This window comes from Akebia trifoliata, chromosome 15, assembly GCF_017979445.1.
Source record: "Akebia trifoliata isolate Shusen 1 chromosome 15, ASM1797944v1, whole genome shotgun sequence".
Taxonomy (NCBI): domain Eukaryota; kingdom Viridiplantae; phylum Streptophyta; class Magnoliopsida; order Ranunculales; family Lardizabalaceae; genus Akebia; species Akebia trifoliata.
This window is the reverse complement of record NC_141389.1, coordinates 21,620,526-21,644,573: the sequence shown is the minus strand read 5'-3', so window position 1 is coordinate 21,644,573 and position 24,048 is coordinate 21,620,526. Positions and strand designations below refer to the sequence as shown.

The following is a 24,048-nucleotide window of genomic DNA, read 5'->3' as shown; positions in this document are numbered from 1 at the left end:
TTTTTTATTCATCTTTTTTTTTTAGTTCGTGACGACATCTTTATAGTTAAGCATGATGATGTGGAATTTTTCATTGTTATTTTGTTGATTCGTCATAAATTCACAATTTTCTAATTCGAAAATTCACATTCATGATTTTGTTTTGGAGAATCGATGTTTGAAATTTTATAATATGAAAGTTGCACAATTTTCTATTTTGGGAAAACATATATTTATAAATTTCTATTTTATAAATTTCATGTTTTAGCAATTTCCTAATTTAGAAGATTTTGCATTTTCTTATTCGGAAATTTTATGTCCATCAAAATTCGGGATTTTCTAATTTGGAGATTTGATTTCTTTTGGAAACTTTCCATTTCGGAGGATTCATTTTAAAAACCTCTAATTTTGGAACTCATCATATATTTTTCAAATTCTAATTAAGGAAAATTCAAATTCCTAATTTAGAAGCTTCATAAGTTCCAATTAGGCAGTTTTCTATTTCCTTATCTAGAGGAATTTTCATGAATTTCTATTTTGGACGATTTGGGAAATATTTGCATGTGGATTTTTTTATTGACTTTAGATCATGGTGCTAAATTGAGGCTTTTTCAAATCTTTCTATTTTGTGTGGCGTTTGAGAAATCATATAATAATTGGAGGATCTTAGCCATCAGATTCATTTGGCAAACCTGATACAAGTTGATGATGATGATTGGCTTTGACCGTAGTCTTTGTATTTGACCATAGGATAATTTTGAATCGTAATAGAGACCGATCATTTTGATCGAGCGGGTTCGGTGCTTAATACCTTTTGAAACCTGTAATCTAATCCCTTACCCATTTCTCTGATTTGTGGACCGATCCATATCCATTTGGAGTTATTTTTGGTTCCTAGTCCTATACTAGGTGGCAACTTCCATTTTTAAAAAATCCCCAATTTACCAATCAGACTCCTATTCGCTATTTAGTGAAGAAGGGGTCGAGGCGATTTCAACATCTAATTGGACTAAAACATGCACATACACATTTTTATCTCAAAGTCCAAATTTGTACTTCTAGTTGTAAACCAATCAAACTAGCAAATTCTCCAAAAAATTGTTTGTCATCTCAACTTTTTCAACGTCAGACAACTTTAGATTGTTTCATCTTATTCATTGTATTTAAACACCTTTGATTCATAGCTCTTTCCATGCTGAACATTAAAAAATACTAACCAATTTGATTCTAGGGGTTTTTGTTTAAGATCTCATAGGATTGTTAGTTGAGTTGTTTCTTGAAATCGAAGACGAATAAGGATTTGGCTTCACCTTCTTGCAGTCTACAAAGCTTCTAATCTGCAAATTCTATAGCTTTTAATCTTCAAAAAAAAAAAAAAAATTTCTGTAACTTCATTTCTTCATTAAAAGGATTGCAAGACACGCCACACCAAATGTAAAAATTTAAATATGAAGAATGATTTTACTAGCTTTAACATTAAATGGCATATAAAGGAACACGTTTCTTAACATAAAGTCAACTTATTTCAAAGCAATTAAACTTAATAAAACCATAATGGAACCTCTAACAAACTAAAAAACCCAAAATCTAGGGTTTTAGATTACTCTACGAGGCATACCTGTCACATGACTTTAATTTGAAAATGAGAAGATGGATTTAAAATTCATAGATTCGACAAAACCACAAACACAAGCACATATCAATGGATTTCTAAGGCATTCAAAGCCATTCTTTTGAAATATTTGAAAGAACAAGCAAATTTGGAGTTCAAATCTACCTCATAGACAACAAAAATAATTGGATCTCTAAAAAAATATTACTTCTAAAACCTGAAATATTAATCTCCAAGACTCTTGAATTTGTATAATTCTTTTAGTTACTAATGCTAATTATAAAAGACAAATCTCTGTAAAGAAATGTTCAAATTATGACGAAAGTATCAGATAAAAAACTTAAATCTTCAATCTAAATCTGAAGATATAGGATAAAAACCCTAATACAATCTATATAAAGTAAAGAGTGATTAGAGAGAGTACCTAGCCCGAAGTTGCGATGATTCCTATCTTGTTGCGTAAGGTGATGCAGTAGGTAATCGTGCCCCAGTGACCAATGTGATTGAGAGATAAGAGATCACATCGAGATATCAGAGACAGGTCGAGAGATCAAATAGAGGGGGGGATGAGATCTATCGAGGGAGACAGATCGATCGATCGATTGGATAGAGGGGGATATAAGATCCATAGAGGGAGACAGAGAGAAATAGAGGGGTCAATCGAGAGAGAGATGGAGAGGTCAATCGAGAGAGAGAGAGAGAGAGAAGAGAGAGAGAGAGAGAGACTGTGAGTTCGGTTCGTTCCAAAAGAATGAGATGCGACTTTTCAATTTTTAAACCACGATTAAAACGGTTTCCAAAGGTAAAATGGTTTAATACCGCTTTTAAATAGAAACGACTTAATATCGTTTTAAATCTTTGTTCCTATTTCGCATTTTTTTTTTTGTAGTGGTTGCATGATTATTCTATGCTCTTGACCCTTTCGAACTTCCCTTTTGTCTTGGTAAGACTTGAATTTAAGGTGAGGCATTGGATTCATGTAGCCAAACATGGTTGAGGGCAGATGGGTATTGAATCTAGTGTGAATTAGTTTTACACTTGCTATAGAAGATGTGCATGAGTCCACCTTTTCCTTCTTCCATTTATTCATTTTCTCTTCTTATGTTAATTCACATATTCATAAAAATATTCATTTAACTTTTTCTTTCATTTTTGCCAATAGTCCATTAGGTCGCCTCATCAATTCCAAATGATTGCGATTGGTATGCATTGCTAATGCATAGGCGTCATATGAGTTGATGGATCAACCCAATCGAATAATGACAAGTTCGAATATGTGACTTTTCAGGAAATTGATATTAATAATGGCTAAATTGATTTGTTTTTATGGTGTGTGCAGCAAATAAAATCAATTTTTTAGGAAAACAAATTTGATAACGGCATTAGATGTTGCCAAGAATGGTCTGCCTAGTATGATAGGAAAGTGACTGTTTGGGATAGTGACAGGTTCAATGTCAAGAACCACAAAGTCAGCAAGAAAATAGAAGTCTTTAACTTTTATGATGACATCCTCAACAATTCCCTTTGGAACCTTAACCGATTTGTCAGCTAAACTCAATTTGGTGTCCGGAGGTTTGAGTTCCCCCATACTTAATTATTTGTAGATAGAGAAAGTAAGAAGGTTCACACTAGCCCCTAGATCTAATAGACATTTCTCAATCACAGTATCCCCGATCTGTATGAAAATTGTAGGACAGCCAAGGTCCTCAAATTTAGGTACAATTGTCTATTGGGTTAGACAAGAAGATTAGGTTGTCATCATAGCCTCTCGTGGCACAAGGTTTTTCTTTTAGCTGTGGTAAAATCTTTAAGAAATTTAGCATAAGAGGGAATTTGACAAATTGCGTCTAAGAAAGGGATATTAATTTGCACATTTTTAAATACTTCTAAAATCCCTTCTAATTGATTCCTTTTCCTATTGTATGTAAGCTATGCGGGAATGGGACCTTGAAACTGGTTATTTGGGTTTCATTTCGTTAAGGTGTTTTCTTTTCTTTATCCTCTTCCTTTGTCGCGGGTGCAATCGAGTTCTTATTTTTTGTTGGGGGCTCAAGATGCTCTTTGGGTCTGTGAACCTGATTGTCCGCTAAATTTCTAGAATGTAAAGTGCAAACTCCTGCCTACCATGTCAAGAATTTGTGGAATAGGTATCGAATTGAAATATCTCATAACCTTAGGGAGTAGGTGAGATCTTGTGATCTCTAGATCAAATAGCTAAAGAGGTTTTTGTTGAGATCTCCTACCTACTATACATTATGGACTTATACAAAATACAAGAAGGAATTCACACAGTACTTTATAGGTTCCTATAGACTAGATAGCTCCTAATTGTTTTAAAAGGATAGTTTAAGCCTCTAACCTAGTTATCTGAAATCAAAGTTAGCCAATTCAATTCTCAGATGAGACGTGATGCACAATGCTAAGCGAGGTCACTCTTAAATCACATTCTCATCTCAAATAGACGTAGTCTATCCCCCTCATACAATAAGGAATAGTGGGGCAGGATTTTGCTTAGACACTAACTTTAATCAAGAAGTGCAATTGGTGTAACATAAACTAGCTTTGCTTATTGAGCTCGATTAGATCTAAAATCAAGTCTATCTAAATTTTAATTAATTATTGGCTCATTGTGAATTCAAATTCCTATTTGGGTAAGAAATCAGTAATGAAATCCGATTCTTATCTTATTGTGCCATCCTCATAAAAGTGTCATTTTTTTACTATGTGCAATTCAAAGTATGCAGTTAATTTACCCAAAAGCAATACAAAAAAACCCACTGATAAGAGTTTCGTGGGGGATCGAGTTTTACCTTCTGTTCTAGATGGAGGATGAACTAGTTGAATCGACTCAAGCCACCAACATCAATATTAATCTACGAATCCAATGGGCTTAGACAGTTGCGTCCCACTACCGTCCTTCCCTAAAACTATTACGCTCCGAGCCTTCTTAAATAAATTCTAAAGTTAAAAATTTGTTTGCCACTAAAATAAAAACCTACTCCAAGTATGATCTTGAAAAGAAAAGAAAAATAAGAAAAAGGTAATGTTGTTTCTTGTTGACAGTTTGATCCGGATGACTAAATAAAGCTTCAGCAAAAGTTCTGTGTTAAATCCTCATCTTAAAAACAGTAGACAAATCCGAAATTAGAAAACTAAAATTAAAATATTTTATTCAATTCGTAATAAGTGCAAAATTTTTCTGTAAAGAAAAATAAATGCATATCTCGAGGTTTCACCGTCTCCCAAAGGCTTTTCGGCACAGTGGTAAAATTTCGTTACTTTTGAAATTTTTTGCTATTAATTTTCTTTGAAAGGTTGAGAATCAAAATAAAAATTTCAAAATTTGTTTAAAAAATAAAATTCAGATTCGTCAGAAACCTTAATCAAATTTGTTAAAAATTGGATCAAACTGTTTTCCTCGGTAGCTGCTCCAATTTGTTTGGTCTAGTTTATCGATTAAAATAGATAACAAAATAATAAGCCTTGGCAAGCAAAAATCCATTCACAAAGACAACGTTAGTCCTCAATTTCGGATTTAAAATGATCACAGTTCAAAATATCAAACAAATTTGAAATAAAATTAATTTAACATAAACAAGAATCACAATGTAAAGAATTAGATTAGTCAAATCCAACAAAATAATTCATCTCATTAATTTATTTGTTTATTTATTATTTCAATCCAATTAACAAAGCTAATGTTATTAGATCGGAAGATGATATCTATTAATCCAAATATTGAATTTAAATTCTATGATATATAATAAGGCAAAATCAAATGATCAAATATAAAATCTCTAACAAAGCATATTTATCTTGCACTTATCTAAGATTAAACTATCAAAATTAGATAAAGAAATATTATATCGAATGATCACAACTTGAAAAATTGGTATCACAATAGAGAATTGACGTATGATTAAAAATAAATAAAATTAACTATGATGATCTTGCTTAGGCTTCATCAACCTCTCTAATGGATGTCTAGCCATAGATCATTGCAAGAATAATAAAAGAAAACTTGAATTTAAAAATAGAAAATATTGGGAAGAAAGTGATGCTCTTTTTATTAATCTTGGCCTGAAACTGGCAGAGAACTCCATCTGTTTAGAAAGTTTGAATAGAAAGTAGACTAAAAACTAAAAACTAAACGAATATGATAATACTAGAAAAGATAGGAGAGATGATTAAAAGCTCTAGTGTGGTCTTTTATTTATAGAGACTAGATTAGAATTTTTAGGATTCGGAACACTTTCGTGTTTTACAAATAGTTTAAATCCTAAATTGTTACATCACAAATTATGCCGCCTTAACATTACATGGATCTTGAGGAAAATATCGTCGACATCACCACGCCACCCAAAGTGTTCAACGCGCCATGACTCTTGTGGGCCCAAATGAATTTAGTCTTCAGTCTGTGGTCTTGTCTTGGGTTTTGAATCGTAATGTACTTCTCTAATTATTTTGCTTCATCCCTTTGAATCTCGTGATTTTTACCTATCACAAATAAATTACTGAAATTAGGTTAAAAAAAAATATCATAATTTATTCGAAAATAATACTAAACATGGACTATCAATGCATTACGTTTATTTAGGGGATTTTATGTATTATTAAACTTTAAAATCTCTATAAATAGGGCCCTAGAAATAACTTTCAAGGCCTTGATCATAATCATCATTAAAATATCTATGTATATTAAAAAAGGTGTTAAAGGGATATTTTGGAAATTCTCTGTAATGGATTGACTACGAGGTTTAGTAGACCAAAAATGATTTATAAGCTGAAATGACCAGTTTTCAAAGAAAATCTAGGGATTTTGGATTTGGTTGCAAGTTGAAGAGGGGATTTAGGTCACTTTTCCTTAATCTACAAGAGAAAATCAGGGTCAAGGGGGGCATGCCACCAATTTGAAAGCATATGGTGTATTCAAATATTCACCAAAACATAGACTATGTCTGATATGCACCAATCAATGGAAAGAAAGGCATTAACACCAAGAAATAAGGAGTGATGGTCTTAAATTTGTGAGCAAGGTTTTAGAAAAAGATAAGCTCTTAGAGCAATTCGATCAAGATTTGAGAACATGAATGGTACCCCCAATAAAAGGTTTTGAGGTTTACTAAGATGGTGACTTAAAAAAGACCAAAAATTAGAAAAGTTGACTCTAATGGAAATCCATGCATCAATTAACATAGTGGAACAAGGAAAGATGGTGTAAAGTTCACAAAAATTAGTCTAAATTTCCCAAACAACTACTCAAGAAGGTGCTAAATGAAATTCAATTCCTCTTGGGCTTTGGTTGAAAATATCGGTTAATGAAAAAACTGATAGAATATCGGCCAATACATTCGATACAAACCGATGCATACCCGATACATTCTTGAAACATTTAATGTTTTGTATAGATTTTGATCTATACTAATACATTCCGTTACTTTAAACCATGTTGAGGACCATTTTTGAGTTGCCCCAAACATTGGTCTTTCTCATGAAAAGACCAGGAACCGATGACAGCTCCATTACCAACAAGCACACACCATTTGTCTAACATCAGTCTAATAAGTCTTAATCCTTTAAAGCCTTGAAACTCCCTCACACCATATACAAAGGGAGGAAATTTCCATAGAAATTCAATCAAACACAAAAATTTTATGAATGGATTGTATAAAATGTTCAATTCGTCGATGATCTTTTTTACTACCCTCAAAGTAGGAGAAGATGTTGGGATTTTATTTTATAAAATTTGTTTTTTGATTAAATAAAATTTTCAATAAGTTCAAATGGTTGGTTATTTATGAAGAGTCATGTCCTTTGTGCTTTCATGAATGGATATGCCTTTTGGTTATTCATGAATGGACATATCCTTTGACTTTTCATGAAAGGACACATTTTATCTAAATATCTTTATGGAGAGACATTTAAGAGTCCCTTCAATCTCTATAAATAAGATTGGCATTTAGGCAAAATTACACTAGTTTTTGAGAATTCAACTTTGTGTTTTCCATAATTCAACTAGAGTTTTTCAAAAAATAATGGAGTATTTTAATTTTCTCAAATTATCAAGCTGGAGAATACGTACTGTTTCATAAGAGAATTATTAAGATCGTTGTTTGCAAATTCTCATTATGGCATTGTTGTATCCTGGAGGCTATTTTGTTGGTAACCCGTCAACAAACTCGTTTATGAGTGGGGACAAACAAAGTCTTAAAGAAAGTGATGAGGAGAAAGGTTACGAGGAAGGAGACAACAGGTTTTCCAAGATAGAAAACCATGCCCTTATATACTATGCACCTTCTATTATAGGAATGTAGGGGAGAAAGGTTTTGTTACAAGTGAAATCAAGACTACCCTCCTCCAAAAAGTCACAACTGACCACATCCCCATAGGTGATGTGTTATTTTCGTTTCTTCGAGGATCCCTACCTCTACTTTCCATCTCAGCATGTTCTCCACCCCCACCCTCCTATCCATACCCCAACAACAATAGAGGTGTTGTGGCTTTCTTCTAATGCATGATGAAAATAAAGCCAATGGACATGAGTTTAAAATGGCAATTTTGCAACTATTTAGGTTAATGGTTGTTTGGGGTCCTGAGTTATTTTTATCACTTTTATTTTATTAGTTATTTTTAATTTTTACATGCCTTTTGATTACTTTTGGAGTCAAATATGAGTCTAAGGATTACTTAGTTTCCTTGCCCTGTCGTCTACCCTGTACCTTCAAATTCTATTGTTTTTTCGATCTTCATAGCATGGTTTATATCCCCATAATGTTACTCAGTTCCCACTCCAGAACTTCCTTCCCCCTCCTTGAGCTCCTAATACCCCCTTACATTTCTTCTCTATTAAATAAAATTACAACTAGCCATGTCTATTTTTTCAGTCGCCAGTGTCAATCACCTTGTTTACTATTTTTTTGTTTTTGTTTTTTTGTTTTTTGCATTTATGACACTAATCTAAACACATACTATATATAGTGTTAGTTCGCCCCCCCTCCCTCCCCCTCCCCCTCCCCCTCCATTGTTGAATCAAAGAGTTTGCAGTATCTGAACATTTGTTTGAGCCATTAAAAAGAGGGGCACAATGGCTAAAAAGGAAACTTTATCACCTTTTTCATCCTTTTTTTCAAAAGAAAGTTTCAAGGTCGTTGCCTGACAAGTTGATGATGGGTGGCAGGGGTTGAGTGTGCGAACAGGGGAATGGGTTCCATAATCGTCTTTGGCTCATCATTTGACTTGCAAAAGAGATTAGGAGACAAGTGGTATTTGCAGACACCCCATTTTTGCACTCGCCTGATTAATCAACTCGTCAACCCGATCGCAACGGTTCTCAATGATTGATGATTATTCCAACGCTTTATTTTATTACCAGATATGTTTCAGAAATTCGGATGAGGTATCTCGAACTGACAAAACTGTAGAAACCACGCTACGTTAGGAAAATATAATCCCAAAAGCTTAGAAATCATCATTTTTCAGACAAAAAGAAGCTTCACGATAAAAATCACTAAAAAATGAATAAATTATCAAAATACCCTTAACCTTAAAACATCCCTAAAGCCTACGTTACGCTTAGGAAAATCCTTTCGAACACATAAAACAACAAATCGAGATCAAAGAAATCATTTCGCCAATTTTCACAGAATTTGACAAAATTACAAAAATGCCCCTCATAAAGTTCACGACCATTTCACTCAAAAAATTTCATAAATGACACAAACCAATATTTCCATTGAATAACTTACAAAAAATCGATTCTAAAACATCCTAGAACATAAAAAATCGACTTAAAATGCAAAATGGTAATTTCACAATTTTCATAATTAAAATTTTCGAAATTAATAAATAAAATATTAAATAATTAAAGTGAAATATTAATAAAATTAATTTAAAATTTTAAACCAAAAAAATCGATCAATTAGGCTCTCAGGCAAAATTGTTGAGGGTTGCCAAGATATTTCTTCAAGGACCCTTCCATTTGGGGGTCCAAAGAATTAAAGATATAATAGAGGGGGGTTCTCCAAAAAATTAAAGTCAATCAAGCAAGACTAAAGTCAAGGTATTAAGTCAATCAAGTAAGACTAAAGTCAAAATTAAAGTCAATTAAGCAAGACTAAAGTTAAAATCTTAAAGTCAATCAAGTAAGACTAAAGTCAAAATCTTAAAGTCAATCAAATAAGACCAAAAGTCAAAATCCTAATAAAGTTCTAATTAAATAATAACTCTATTTAATAGAGTTTTAACTAAAATATAACTCTACCTAAAACAATTCTAATTAAAATACAACTCTACCTAAAATAATTCTAACTAAAATACAACTCTAACTAAAAGAATTCTAATAAAACACTAATTCTATCTAAATCAACCCTTAAAAAAAATCTATAAATAGGGGTCCTCACACCCTATTTTCGTATCAAATCATAAACCCTAAGAGAAGTAGATCAAAAAACTTCCCTAGCCTCCCACAAAACCTAATTTTGAAGTCCCAACTCCTTACCTAACACCCATACTTCGATTTTAGCCTTAAAAACACCTAGAAGCCCTTCAAAAACACCCCAAAATCGATAACAAAATTCAAAGAATCCAGATCTAAGGAAGAGATACCTTGTCTCGGAGATCCGAAATCAGATTCGGAGACAGAACGAAGTAAGGAGTACGGCACAATGAGCAGTTTTATTAAATCTGAGGGAATAGAACCGTTGCGTTCGAAGGTAAAATCTCTTTTATTTTTTTCTATCTAGATCTTTGTTAGCAATGTAGTCTTATTTGGGATAAGTAAAGACCGATATTGGCCGGGCGGGGTTGGTGCCTAATACCTTCCAACCCCGTAATGTGATCCCCGGACCTGTATTTTTTCTTTCGTAGATTAGTTTATTTACCTTTTAGAGTCAAAGTTTGGTTCCTAGACCGTAATAACTAGGTGGCGACTCTCAAACCTCAAGGGTCAAAAGCGGATCAACGCATCCCACGGATCGAGGGCACTTTCAGTATTATTGTTTGTCTTGGTGTCTTCTAGTGCCACTATGATGTTGTCGTGTTGGCTCATCTTCCAACCAAATTCATACCCAAAACATATAAGAGTTGGCACAAATTTTAGTTCTAACTAACAACCTAGCTTATTCTGTGTTTGCCAAGATGAGAGTTGCACCATTGGAGTTAAAGAAACTACCTCTTTGATGTTCAACAGTATTAATTTCTTCTTCAGATGGGCGTGTGAAGAGAATTGAAACAGATTATTCGAGAGTATACAGACCCCTATTTTTAGATTGTGATGGGCTCATTGCTATTTTGTTTACCTAAATTGTAAATTCTCAACTCTCTATATACCTAGATGATGTATGATACCTATAGTCTTTTACATGTATCTTTACTAATACAAATAATTGGTTGACAGTGCTTAAACATGCCTTTTAGAGTGTTTTACCACTGTGAATTCTTGATGATAGGACCAAAAAATTGTTATTATATATATTATAGAGTTACTATTGCCACTCTAACTTTTACTAACACCATACCAACTTTGTGCAATTTTTTTTGTGATTTACATAGGAATTGGCGTGGCATTAGTAAAAGTTGGTGGTGCAATAACAACTCTCATTTATTATCTTGAAATGCCCTTTTAATATTTGTATATGGAACGGCGTTGCTAATTCTTAGATAGAGTTGGTTAAGTTAGTTTGATCAGTTTTGATTTGTTGTCAAAGTGGTTAGAAAGTTAGTTTTAACTGATTCAGTTTATACAGTTGGTTAAGTTAGTTTGATCAGTTTTGATTAGTTGTCAAAGTAGTTAGACAGTTAGTTTTAACTAATTCAGTTTATACAGTTGGTTAGATGCTTATATATAGATCAATTTAAACATTTTGTAAGTAACACACAATTTTAATAATACATTTTTTTAATTCATCTTCTTCCTTCTACTTCTGTTATGGTATCAGAGCACATTTTTAAAGCAAATACTCTGTTTTCTTCAAGAATGGGTGAAATTCCTCATTCTTCCTTTCCGCATTCATTTTCTTTTGAAACTCCATATCTTAATGGAGATCAATCCAGTCCTTACTATCTTCATAATGGTGATAGTCCTGGTTCCATCCTTGTTTCTCAACTGCTGGATGGTGAAAATTACCACACATCGAGTAAATCTATGATGATGGCTCTGACTGCGAAGAACAAACTTCATTTTGTTGATGGATCATCAAGCATCCCAGTCAATGATGTAGCATAAAAAATGGCGTGAAATCGATGCAACAGAATGGTATCTTCTTGGATCCTCAATTTTGTTATGAAGGATATAGTAGCCAGCATTATCTATATCACATCTGCAGCAGATATTTGGATGGATCTCAAAGAACGTTTCTCTCAGAGTAATGGCCCTAGGATTTTTCAAATCCAGAAGTCAATCTCTTCTCTTACTCAAGAGAACCTCTCTGTAAGTTTATACTACAGTAAACTCAAAGCTCTTTGGGATGAGCTTCATACATACAAACATGTTCAATCTGTTCCTAGTTGTTCTTGTAATCTAACAAGGCAACAAGAATATGTCATGCAATTTTTGATGGGTTGAATGATACTTTTTCACACATAAGAGGCCAGATATTATTGTATGATCCTATGCCTCCTATGAACAAAGTATTCTCCCCTGTTCTTCATGAAGAACGCCAACGTGAAGTTTCTTCTTCAGTTGGATATTTCAATCACAATACCATTGCACTGTTGAGCCAAGCATCTCCAGCATCTACAGCACCTCAAAGATTCAACAAATCCTTTAACAAGAAGGAGAATCGTTCTCTTTGCAATCACTGTGGCATTCTTGGCCATAATGTTGAAAAGTGTTACAAGCTTCATGGCTATCCACCAGGATATAAATTATCCAAGAATAGGTCTGCTCCTCTAGTTGCAAATCACATTGAATCTGCAAATCAGACTTCCAATGTTCCTCAATTGTCTCTAACTCCTGAGCAGCTTCAACAAATCATGGCAATAATCCACCTTCAACCATCTGCAAATTCACATGCTCCTCATACATCTGTGCATCAAGTAGGCAATTTACACACTCCTGAAGATCATCTTATTTCCAAGATGTCAGGTATATCTTCCTTGAATATTAAACATTTTGTTTTTTATTCATCCAATTGCTTCAATGCTGCAATTTCACTTAATCATAATCTCTCATGGATTATTGATACCAGGGCTACAGACCATATGGTTTGTTCTGTTTCTTTATTTACAACCATAGCTGCTATCATTTCTACTCATGTTAAACTTCTCAATGGTCAGCTTGCATTAGTCACACATATTGGTACTATTCATATATCAGATTCTCTCATTCTCACTGATGTATTGTGTGTACCCTCTTTTTCATTCAAACTCATTTCTGCTAGCAAGCTCATTAAGTCTCTTTATTGTTGTTTCATATTCCTTGATACTTTTTATTTTTTGTAGACTCTAATTCCTTGGAGAACGATTGGAGTGGGTAAAGAAAGGAATGGGCTATACTATCTACTACAACAACCATCTCAGTTTTCTTCTTTATCTCTCCCTGTTTCTAGTCCTAGGATTTCTGTACATTTTGTTAAAAATGTTTTGGATGATCTATGGCATTATAGGTTAGGTCATATATCATCGTCCAGATTAAACTTGTTGTCTTCTTTCATTCCTGATATTTCTGTTAAACAAAATAATATTTGTACAATATGCCCTCTTGCTAAACAACGCAGGCTTCCATATCCTGTTAGTGTTTCTAAATCAAATAAAATCTTTGATTTGGTGCATTGTAATATTTGGGGACCATTTGCAGTTAAATCCCCTACTGGTTGTCAATATTTCTTAACAATTGTTGATGATTACTCAAGATTCACTTAGGTACATCTTATGCATACCAAATCTCAAGCTTGACCACTTGTCCAATCTTTTTTTCAAATGGTTAAAACTCAATTTGATTTTGATATCAAAGTTTTTTGTACTGATAATGGTCTAGAGTTTTGTATGGATGATTTTTATAGTTCCAAAGGCACCATCCATCAATTAAGTTGTGTTGAATGCCCTCAACAAAATGCTGTAGTTGAGAGGAAACATCAGCATTTATTGAATGTGTCTAGATCATTAAGATTCCAAGCTCATGTACCTTTACATTTTTGGCTGATTGTCTCCTTACAGCAACTCATATCATCAACAGACTTCCCACACCTCTCTTATCCAACCAATCTCCTTTTCAACTTCTATTTTCAAAAGTACCAAACTACTCTCATCTTAGAGTCTTTGCTAGTCTTTGCTATGCTTCTACTCTTGAAAGGTCAAGAAATAAATTTAATACTCGTGCAATTCCATGCATCTTCATTGGTTATCCTTCAGGAACAAAGGATTATAAATTGTTTAATCTCTCAACTAAGTCAATCATCATTTCCAGAAATGTGGTATTCTATGAGCACATTTTTCCTTATGCTTCTAATTTGTTAACATCTAATTCAGATGGTTGCTTTGTTTTTCCCACTGCTGTTACCTCCTGGTTTTGATTCCAAAGATAAAGGTCGTGTATGCAAGCTCACAAAATCATTATATGGTTTAAAGCAGGCATCAAGGCAATGGTTTTCTAAATTTTCAAATGTCCTTTTGGAGCATGGATTTCAACAGTCCACGGCTGATTCCTCTCTGTTTACTCGATTACAAGGAGATTCTTATATTGCGCTTCTTGTGTATGTTGATGACATTCTGATAGCTGGTAATAGTTTAAATGATATCAATGTTCTTACTACATTTCTAAATTCCAAGTTCAAGCTTAAGGATTTAGGAAATGTCAAATACTTCCTTGGTTTGGAAGTTGCTCGCAATTCACAAGGGATTTCTCTTTTTCAAAGAAAATATGCTCTTGAAATTCTTCAAGAGTGTGGTTTATTAGTAGCCAAGCCTGCCTCTTCTCCAATGGACTCCAATTTGAGACTCTCTCATGAATATGATGATCTTATTTCTGATCCCACTGTATATCGAAGATTAATTGGTAGGTTGATTTACTTGACAATCACAAGGCCTGACATTTGATTTGCAGTCCAAATATTAAGTCAATATATGGACAGTCCAAGACAACCACATCTTGATGCAGCTCACAGGGTCCTTCGAAATCTAAAAACGGCTCCAGGACAAGGAATTTTTTTCCCTGCTATTTCTAGTTTTCAGCTGAAGGCCTTTTGTGATAGTGATTGGGCCGGTTGTATTGATTCTCGAAGATCAACTTCTGGTTTTTGCTTGTTCTTGGAGATTCCTTAATTTCCTAGAAATCTTAAAAGCAAGCTATTGTATCCAAGTCCTCTGCTGAGGTAGAATATCGCTCCATGACATCAACAACATGTGAAATTACTTGGATTTTCTCCCTTCTTAAGGATTTTCGAATCCATCATCCTCAACCAGCCTTACTGTTTTGTGATAGTAAAGCAGCTCTTTCAATTGCTGCAAATCTAGTATTTCACGAATGCACAAAACATATAGAAATAGATTGTCACATTGTTCGTGACAAGATACCGCAAGGTTCCATTCGCACAATGCATGTATCATCTAACAACCAAAAGGAAGATTTGTTCACCAAAGCCCTTGGAGTTGCTCCATTTCTCTTCTTACTTTCCAAGATGAATGTCTTAAATGTTTTCTCTCGACCTTCATCTTGAGGGGGGGCTCTTAGATAGAGTTGGTTAAGTTAGTTTGATCAGTTTTGATTTGTTGTCAAAGTGGTTAGAAGTTAGTTTTAACTGATTCAGTTTATACAGTTGGTTAAGTTAGTTTGATCAGTTTTGATTAGTTGTCAAAGTAGTTAGATAGTTAGTTTTAACTAATTCAGTTTATACAGTTGGTTAGATGCTTATATATAGATCAATGTAAACATTTTGTAAATAACACACAGTTTTAATAATACATTTTTTTAATTCATCTTCTTCCTTCTACTTCTGTTGCTAATGCAAGAAATAATTGATAATGAGGATGACAAATTGAAAGGTTTGAAAGAAGAGTTGGGGGATGAGGTATCAAAGCAGAGTGAACCGCCGGGCTTGAGATGTCACATTTAGTATATTATTCAGTATAAACCCCATGACAGAATTTAAAGTTAGTCAAACTAAAGTTTTGTACCAAAAAAAAGGGGACTCATTAAGAAGTACAAAAGTTAAAGGTGGCTATAGAACAATGGAGTTGAGGTATTATTATCATTGTATTTCTTCTATTACTCTGTGTGAAGACTTATGTCATATGTGAAGCGCAAAAATGTCATGGGATTTTTCCTCCCCGTGTGTACGTTGTGAGGGAGGTTCCAGGATTTAAAGAATTAAGACTTGCTACATACACGGTGTTTGATTTCTCTCAGTGAGCATTAAGACCCTCCCTCCATTTGTTTGGTTCATTATTTTATTTCAATGACATTAAAAAACCAATAAAAAAAAACAATTTTCTCATGTAATATATATTCTAAATCCGAATTTATGTTTTAATGCAAAAATAAAAAAATAATAACAATAATAATAATAATAATAATAACACATGATTTTGTTTTCATTATATAATGACATCTTTAATATTCTTGAAAAAGGGTAGAACTGGAGAACAACAAATGCAATAAAGGTGGGCGTCATATTTTTGGAAAGGAGAAGCCAAAAAAAAAAAAAAAAAGTTGTCATTTTGCAAGATTAAATCCTAACTCATCTTTTAAAGGATAAAGATTGAGACAAAGGGGGAGGACTAGTGCTTTGTTTTATTATATAGCTTGGAGTTTGCCTGGGATAAAGAAAGGGAATTGAGTTAACTGTTCAAAACAAAATTCCTTGAGATTCATAATAAGATTAAATATTAATCCGAGATAAAGAAAGAGAATGGAGTTAACTGTTGTGTTTTATTATCGATTATTTTTTTATTCACAACTTCTAACAACTTAAAACCAAACAATTTATATTTTAGATAAGTTAGAAATATGCCTCTGAATTTGGTCTCTGATTAGAAACTAATAAGAAATGATTGAATACTATCTCTTTGATGATTTTGTCAAAATATTAAATTTTAGCAAATGTTCTTTATTTTGTTATTTATTTTTATACTATAAACGATCGAAAGGTTTTCCTTCATTTTAAAATTAATATATATTACATAAAGTTCTTCAATTTTTCATATAAACTATGCATAAGAGTTTAAAATTGATCACCTCTTCTAAAATTTTATTATTTATGAAGAAGATGAATCTTTTAACTGCTGTCACGTGCAGGGTGGTTCGTCTGTGCGGCCGCAAAAGCAAAAAAATTAGAAGAAGATGAATTATTATTTTTTAAGAAAATCAATAACTAAGATGCACATACTCACCAATTGTGGATAAATTTACCCGAATTCTTAATCGGATAAGGAATTTTGCACCCATAGCCGAATAACTCGAGTAGAATGAGTCAGGTAAGCAGATATTATCCAACCCATTGCCAGCCCAAATCCTCACAGCATATACGAAGGGAGGAAAATTCCGTAGAATTTTGATCAAACTAACGCTTTTGCAATGGAATATATGAAATGTTCATTTCCCCTACCCTCAAAGTAGTAGAAGAATGCAAATAGTAATACTAATAATATCAACCTGATCTCCATAGTTCTGCTGCCACCTTCATTATTTGTATTTCCTAATCAGTCCCCATGCATGAGGTACAAGCCTCCAGTTGACTGACTAAATTTTACTGATCAGAAAACTATATTAAATAGACTATATATGTAAGTATTGCGTTGAGTATTATTCACTATAAACCTTGCGAAACAAGCTTATTGAGCTGAACATCTTCTTCAAAAATCAACCTTGCGAAAGTTTATATACAAACTTCCCTCCTTTTTGTTACTTATTGCGCTTATGTGTCCATTGCCTCAGTATAAAAGCGACACCCTCCTTCAAGGTAGCTTTCCTATCTTCCTTGAAATTCCAAAGTTCTGGTATTACTTTCCTGCCGCTTGCGTTGTATTCATTCATCTCAAGCAAGGCAGTTGACACTGCCTTGTATACCTCATCCCCCAATTCTTCCTTTATACCTTTCAATTTTTCATCCTCTTCATTAATTATTATCTGCATTAGCAATGGAGATGGTGAATGGAAAAACAATTTGAAAAAATATTCTATAGGTAAGCATAGAAGTCCCGAGGAAGACAAAAGATCAAAGTATTGGAATAGAAGATGTAAAAGAAAAAAAAGAATTTAGATGAGGAGAATATAAGAGCAAATTTGGTACACAATAAGAATTTGTAGGGGAAAAGTATTATAAAGAAATGTTTGTACAATGTCATTGTCACATGCTTATGTGGTGAATCTTTTGTTTAGTATAATCTTAGATGGGACCAGCTGGACAGCTGGTCCGCCGAGTTTGTACATTTTGTGTGGTTTTCTTTCCCTTAATATATAAGAATGATTGCATACATGGGCACAGGTATGTTTATACATATTCTCATGCATATGAGTAATAAAGAAAATGTGGAAGTAAAACATTTAAGATCGACCGTGGAAGAAGAGTGAGAAGAGAATACCTGATGGTTATCCCCAACTGCAACGATTTTAAAAGGGTACCACTCAGGGTCTCCAAGGTATTCCTCCCATAATGAGCACAGCTCTAAGGATTTCTGCTGTGCTTCTTCAGCAGAATATTTCCGCTTGTTTGCATTGAGGAAAGGTTTAGGGTCAAGTTCACCCATTCTCTTGATTCCAATAATAGCACGAGCAGATGTTTCCGTTTCTAGCAGAGCCTACAAACCAAAGTGAAATAGTCTTTAAACCAGTAAACATTGAATTTCCTTACTAAGGGTCATCATGCTCAAATGGATTGCCAAATTTGCAATCCAACACCACACCACTCTAGATTTCATGGAAAAACTCAATTTGATTTTTTGGTTTCATCCAAAATTTTCTAAATGGAAGACTGCTGAACTCCTACGGAACTCCCAAATTTAAAATTAAAATTCAATGGGGAAAAATAACTTTTGTTTTGAATATTTTTTTTTCCAAAGTTCCAATTTCAATCTACATCCCTGCAGCATCGGATCATGTTTTTGAATGCCAAAAGGTGAGCTCAATAACCCTTACTAAGATTTGAAATCGTATTAACTTAGTAAAACTAGACTTACTCTAAAATTACAATTAATATTCAAGTAGAATTTTTTTTTTCTCCAAACACTACAAAATGTTATAAAGTGGGTGCAGTCCCAAAGAAATAGAAAAACTTACATTAATCAATTCTTTCCGAGCTTCTTGCAGCTCATTGTTGCTTTTACAATCCTTGACAAGATGAGCTTGGTTTGTTTCTTCCATGTATTCAAGTTCACTTTCCTTCTCTTTAAGGTTTGTTAACATCTCCTCCACCTTGTTCTTGATTTTTTCATCCTCGTCACCTGCCATATGTTTCATAACAATCAAATTTCCTTTGAGCCGTTCAATTTCCAACTCCAATGCTTGTTTTGCATCCAGTTGCTTCTCTAACTGAATGATTCTTCTCTGAAGATCCTCTTTTTCTATCTGAAATCAATAATCACAACTAAATGATAAATTGCGTGAATTCTGTAATCAATATGATATACAATAATATTAATTTATTGGGAGCGGTTTGGCAGCCCTAAAGTTTGCCAAGTTTTGTGCCAAACATTTTTTGTAAATCACTTTTGATGGGGTTAGAAGTTTTGGAATAGGCTGATTTTTTGTGAGGATGATCTCTACGGTGAAGAGATCATCCTCACACAAAATCAGCTCATTTTGAAACTTCTAACCCTAGTTTACAAGTTGAAGAATCGTGGACCGTCTAACTTTTGTAAATCACTTTTGATGGGGTTAGAAGTTTTGGAATAGGCTGATTTTTGGTGAGGATGATCTCCTCATCATAGAGATCATCCTCACAAAACATCAGCTCATTTCAAAGCTTCTAACCCTTATTTTGAAAAATGTTTGGCACCAAACTTGGCAAACTTTAGGGCTGCTAAACCGTCCCCTAATTTATTTATAACTTTTCATACATTATAAACTTTTTCAATTCCTAACCATAGAAAGCACACCTTTTGATCTTCAGCCAGCCTCAATACATTTTCATTAGCTTTCCTTTGCACCAAAGTTGCCATTTGAAGTGATTTATTTTTCTTGGAATTCTAAAAGGAAAACAAAAAAGAAATAAAACAAACAAAAAACAAGAAGAACAATGTTGTCAAGCATCTTTTAGATTAATTTTGAATCTACATAAAGTGGCCATCATAAACTGCTACATCTACTGCTTAGTCCACATTAATTATCCCTTTTCATGTAACAATTAGAGTCCGTTTTGATACACATAAAATGTAATTTTTTAACTTTTGAAAGTTCAAAAGTTTTACAGATTCTTTTTATAAAATTACTTTTAAAAAGTAAAAATTCTTAATTTTTTTAAAAAACAAAAGGAAATTACTTTTTACTTTCCAAAAATTACTTTTTCCGAAAGTTATTTTTTTTCTAGCTACTTTATACTTTGTTTTCTATCCAAACGGGTTCTTACAGAAAAAAAGATATATGCACCAACTTAGTAAGTTAGTTAATAAATTGGGTTCACGCTGCCGGCTACAAATAATTGGGATGGTAGTTAGTCAATATAATAGTATCATACCATTTTTAAACATAAAAACAAATAAAAATAAAAACAAAAACAAAAACAAAAAAGACAAAAAAAGGAAAAGGAAAAGATAGCAAACATCTTACTGAAAATGTAATAATAGTTGATTTGATGCATAGCATAAACAATTCACTCAAATACATACATGAGAAATACATGTGTGCTAATTAGAGAATGGAAATAATTCAGTCTCCCCAAGTGTGGCACAAAGGGAGGAGAGCACCATCTCATGGTACCTACCAATATGTTTAAGGCAAAAAGTTGATCCCAACGAGTTTACAATCCTAACTTTCCGTTCAATAGCTTGAAAAAACATGGCAACTGGTCCAAAGAATCAAACTGGTGTTCCTTGAACAGGGAAAAATGGGAAATGAGTACCTTTTCTTTCTCATCAATGAGTTTCCTTCTCTCACTTTCGTTTTGAGCATCACGTTCCTCCAATTCTTTGCTCCACGTTTCAAGCTCTTTCCTCTGAGATTCCAACTCTGATTTAAGCTTCTCATGGTCATGAAAAATCCTTTTAAAATGATCTCTTGCACTCAGTTGCATCTTTCTTATCTCTGATGAAAGCAAAACAAGCACAAGATAAATATGTAGCCATGAATACATTGTACCAAAAAGAAAAATAATCTTACACGTACGATTTGTTCATGGCTATCCATGTGAGGGCGTTTTGATATTTTTCACAGGGAATGTGATCTTTAATATAACCAAAATGCCCTAACATGTTCATGTGTGAAAAAGAGTATGAGTAGGATGTTTTTTTCCTAGATGCACAAGTAGGAAGAAATCCTCAAACGTACAAATTCAAATTTGGGAAATTTAAGTATCTTAGATATCCTCAATTTGGTCCAATAAAAGTAGATACCTTCATTATAAGATTGATGTAGTTTATCATTCTGATCCATCATGTTTTTCAGAGATAAATTGCTCTTATTGACTTTGCACTCCATTTCTTTCAAATGCTTATTCTTCACCTCAATCATATTCTCCAGATTTGTCACGAGTTTGCTTGTTTTCCGTTCTTCATCAGCTACAATATCAGCAATTGTTTTCAAATCTCCCGTTTTTCTGAGATGTTCCCCTATAATTGATAAAGAATTATAGTCATCATCACGTGCGACCCATCCGTAAATATTGGATCCAAGGTGTTTCTTCGAATGCCAATCTCTTTTACCATGATGATCCGCCTCAAAAGCTTTCTCGAATGACATTGCATTATTGAATCCAGGCCAAGTTTTATTAAACTCCACTATTGCAATTCCAGAGTGACCCTTGTAATTCCATAAAGGATGGACCCTTACAGGATTAAATCCTTTCTTTGCCAACTGGTCTTTTAGCCTAGAACCACTTTCCCCCACAAATTTTCCACCTTTCCATTCAATCGGAAGGTTAACAACAATACCAGTCCAAGGAAAAACAAATAGCTCATCATGGTCACACTCAGTGGGAGGTTGACTCTCAACCTTAGGTGGTGATGAAACCCCAATAGGACTTAGGTCTTTTTCCAAATACTTGGCCAATGCAAAGTGGTTCGCGTTGTGTTTCATGCCTCTAGTCTGCGAGCCTTTAGCCACTCCAGAAGCATGTTGGAGAAGATCCTTGTAGATGTAATCTCGTTTCTTCTTCCCTTGGCAGAATGGGCATCTAAAAATCTCATCTGAGATTTTCACTTTGTATTTTCCATTCTTCATTTCTTCATAAGATTTAACACGATAGTCTTCTATCTCAGACTCACTTATATCTGAATCCTCTTCTGAACTGTGATCCATTACAATCTTAAACACACCTACAAAATGAAAATAAGTAGATTGGATATCACAAGCAAGTTGTTAGATAAAGAAAACAACAAATGTTAGGAGAGGAATATGAGAAGAAGTAATAGCTCCAGAAGCAAAAGTATTACGGGGATCCCAAGAAAAATCTTCTACATCAAAAGTTGCTCAATAGGATGATTGTAAAGATCCAATTTAAAGAACTTATAGTTAAGATGGGTATGATTATTTGATTGGTATGATTAATTGATGTAGCGGAAGCATGTGAATCAATAGATTCGATAAGTTCTGTTCAATGGAACACTCTAAATCAATTTGAATCAATAGATTCAATTGATAAATAAACAATAGTTTGAAAGAAAATAAAGCATAAAACTAAAAAGTAATTAAAAGAGAAAAGATAATTGAATTGATTATTGATTTTCAGATTTGGAGCTACTTATATAGATAATTCCATTATAACAACTTAAAATCCTACTAAAATACCAAAAATTAATATTCCTAACCTATCTATAACATAATACTAACTTTTTAATCTATTAGAACTCAAATTCGACACATCTAAGTACTTCTTACTATAGCCTAAATAATAAAAACAAATTTAAAATAAATTAGAAACTAATAAGAAATTGTACTTCTAACATAATTATAAAATAGAAATCCTACGAAAAATCTAATTAAGATTGTAGATGTCTTACATCATTATTGACTCAAATGATCTCCAAAACGTGAAATAGTCCATAATGCTTTTTCTTTTCTTTTAATCGAAGCAGCCTACAATGCTTCAAAATGGTAAAATTGACAACTAAGATAATTATTTACCGTGGTTAATCTATAACACGATAAGAATCAAAATTTTCAACTTGAGAAGTTAGAAAAGGAATATAATAGCATGATGCCATGGTACCAACTGTACCATGGACCATGATTTTTCCCACAAATAGATAAACCAAAGTTGTTGGAACCTTCCACACCTGCCCTTGCATTGCACAACTAAGACATAAACAAATCATAATATACTAGAATTGTAGAGGGAAAAATTGCTTCTTCATCAACACCCAACACGTGTCATGATAAAGACATGGATTACAAACAGAGAAGCAATTGTTGGAGGCATGTGGTGGTACTCAGATCAGGCCGATAGTCCAGGTCTACCTAGTAGGAGGGTAGGACAAAGATGAACGTCTACCTTGGTGGTAGGGTAGAGTAAATCAGTATATGCGAACGGATTTCATTCCGTGCTGATTAGGCTCTGAGATTCTAGGAGAATCTCAAGAATCTAGGGATACGATAAGGATAGTACTAATTTGGTTAGGATCCCTATGATCAAGGGATCTTCCTTGATCAAATCCCTGATTCAGAGGAACCAAAAAGAAATCCTATTCACTAGGGAATCCTATAAATTGGAGGAAGGATCCTTTAGATTCCCTTTGATTCAAGTTTAAGTAATCTCTTCTTCTTCTTCTATAATTCTAACTTGGTCGTTGGAGGCTTATTGGCAGGTACCACATCGGTGCCACCACGGAGGAGCAATGAGCATTCTGGTGTAGCAGTAGAGTTGAGTAACTTGCGGAAAACCCAGATCTACCTCTACGAATCATAATATACTAGTATTGATTAGGACATAAAAAACATAAGCCGGTATTTATTAGGTTTTGTAGCTCATTAATGGGTTTGATGAATTTTAGGGATATAAGAGTATTTTATGTTTCTTTATTTTAGGTTGTTTTGAATCCTACTTGTTTTAGAAGTTTATTATTAGGTATTTTAAGTTTTGTAGAAAAGTATTTGTCGAATTATAAAATTTAATATCTTGGGAAATTTCTATTTCAGGAATGATAGGAGAAATTACCTTGGGGTACAAGGTAGAGTCAAATTAGAAGTCCTTTAGGTTTTAACAACTACTCTCTTCTATTTAAACAATGTAGTAGACTATTTTAAAGAGAGCAAATAAAAAAGACTACACAAGTTTCTATATGTGTGCTAAGTTTCATGCAAAATTGCAAAACCATGTGGGGACCCTAAAAAATAGGATCAAAAAATCTCGAACCATATAACACTTTCTATCTTC

The 24,048-nt window shown here is 33.4% G+C and overlaps 1 protein-coding gene across 1 annotated transcript; it reads right to left on the bottom strand.

The window, feature by feature from the left end:
- Positions 1-17,255: 17,255 nt before the first annotated feature.
- On the bottom strand, positions 17,256-21,985 carry LOC147384593 (protein INVOLVED IN DE NOVO 2-like). Its single transcript, XM_086425395.1, has 6 exons — positions 21,071-21,985; positions 20,581-20,762; positions 19,619-19,708; positions 18,801-19,088; positions 18,107-18,322; positions 17,256-17,651 (listed from the first exon to the last, which is right to left on the bottom strand). The coding sequence occupies exons 1-6, from the start codon at positions 21,972-21,974 to the stop codon at positions 17,427-17,429; spliced, it is 1,905 nt and encodes a 634-aa protein (XP_086281521.1). The 5' UTR covers positions 21,975-21,985; the 3' UTR covers positions 17,256-17,426.
- Between the last annotated feature and the right edge of the window lie 2,063 nt (positions 21,986-24,048).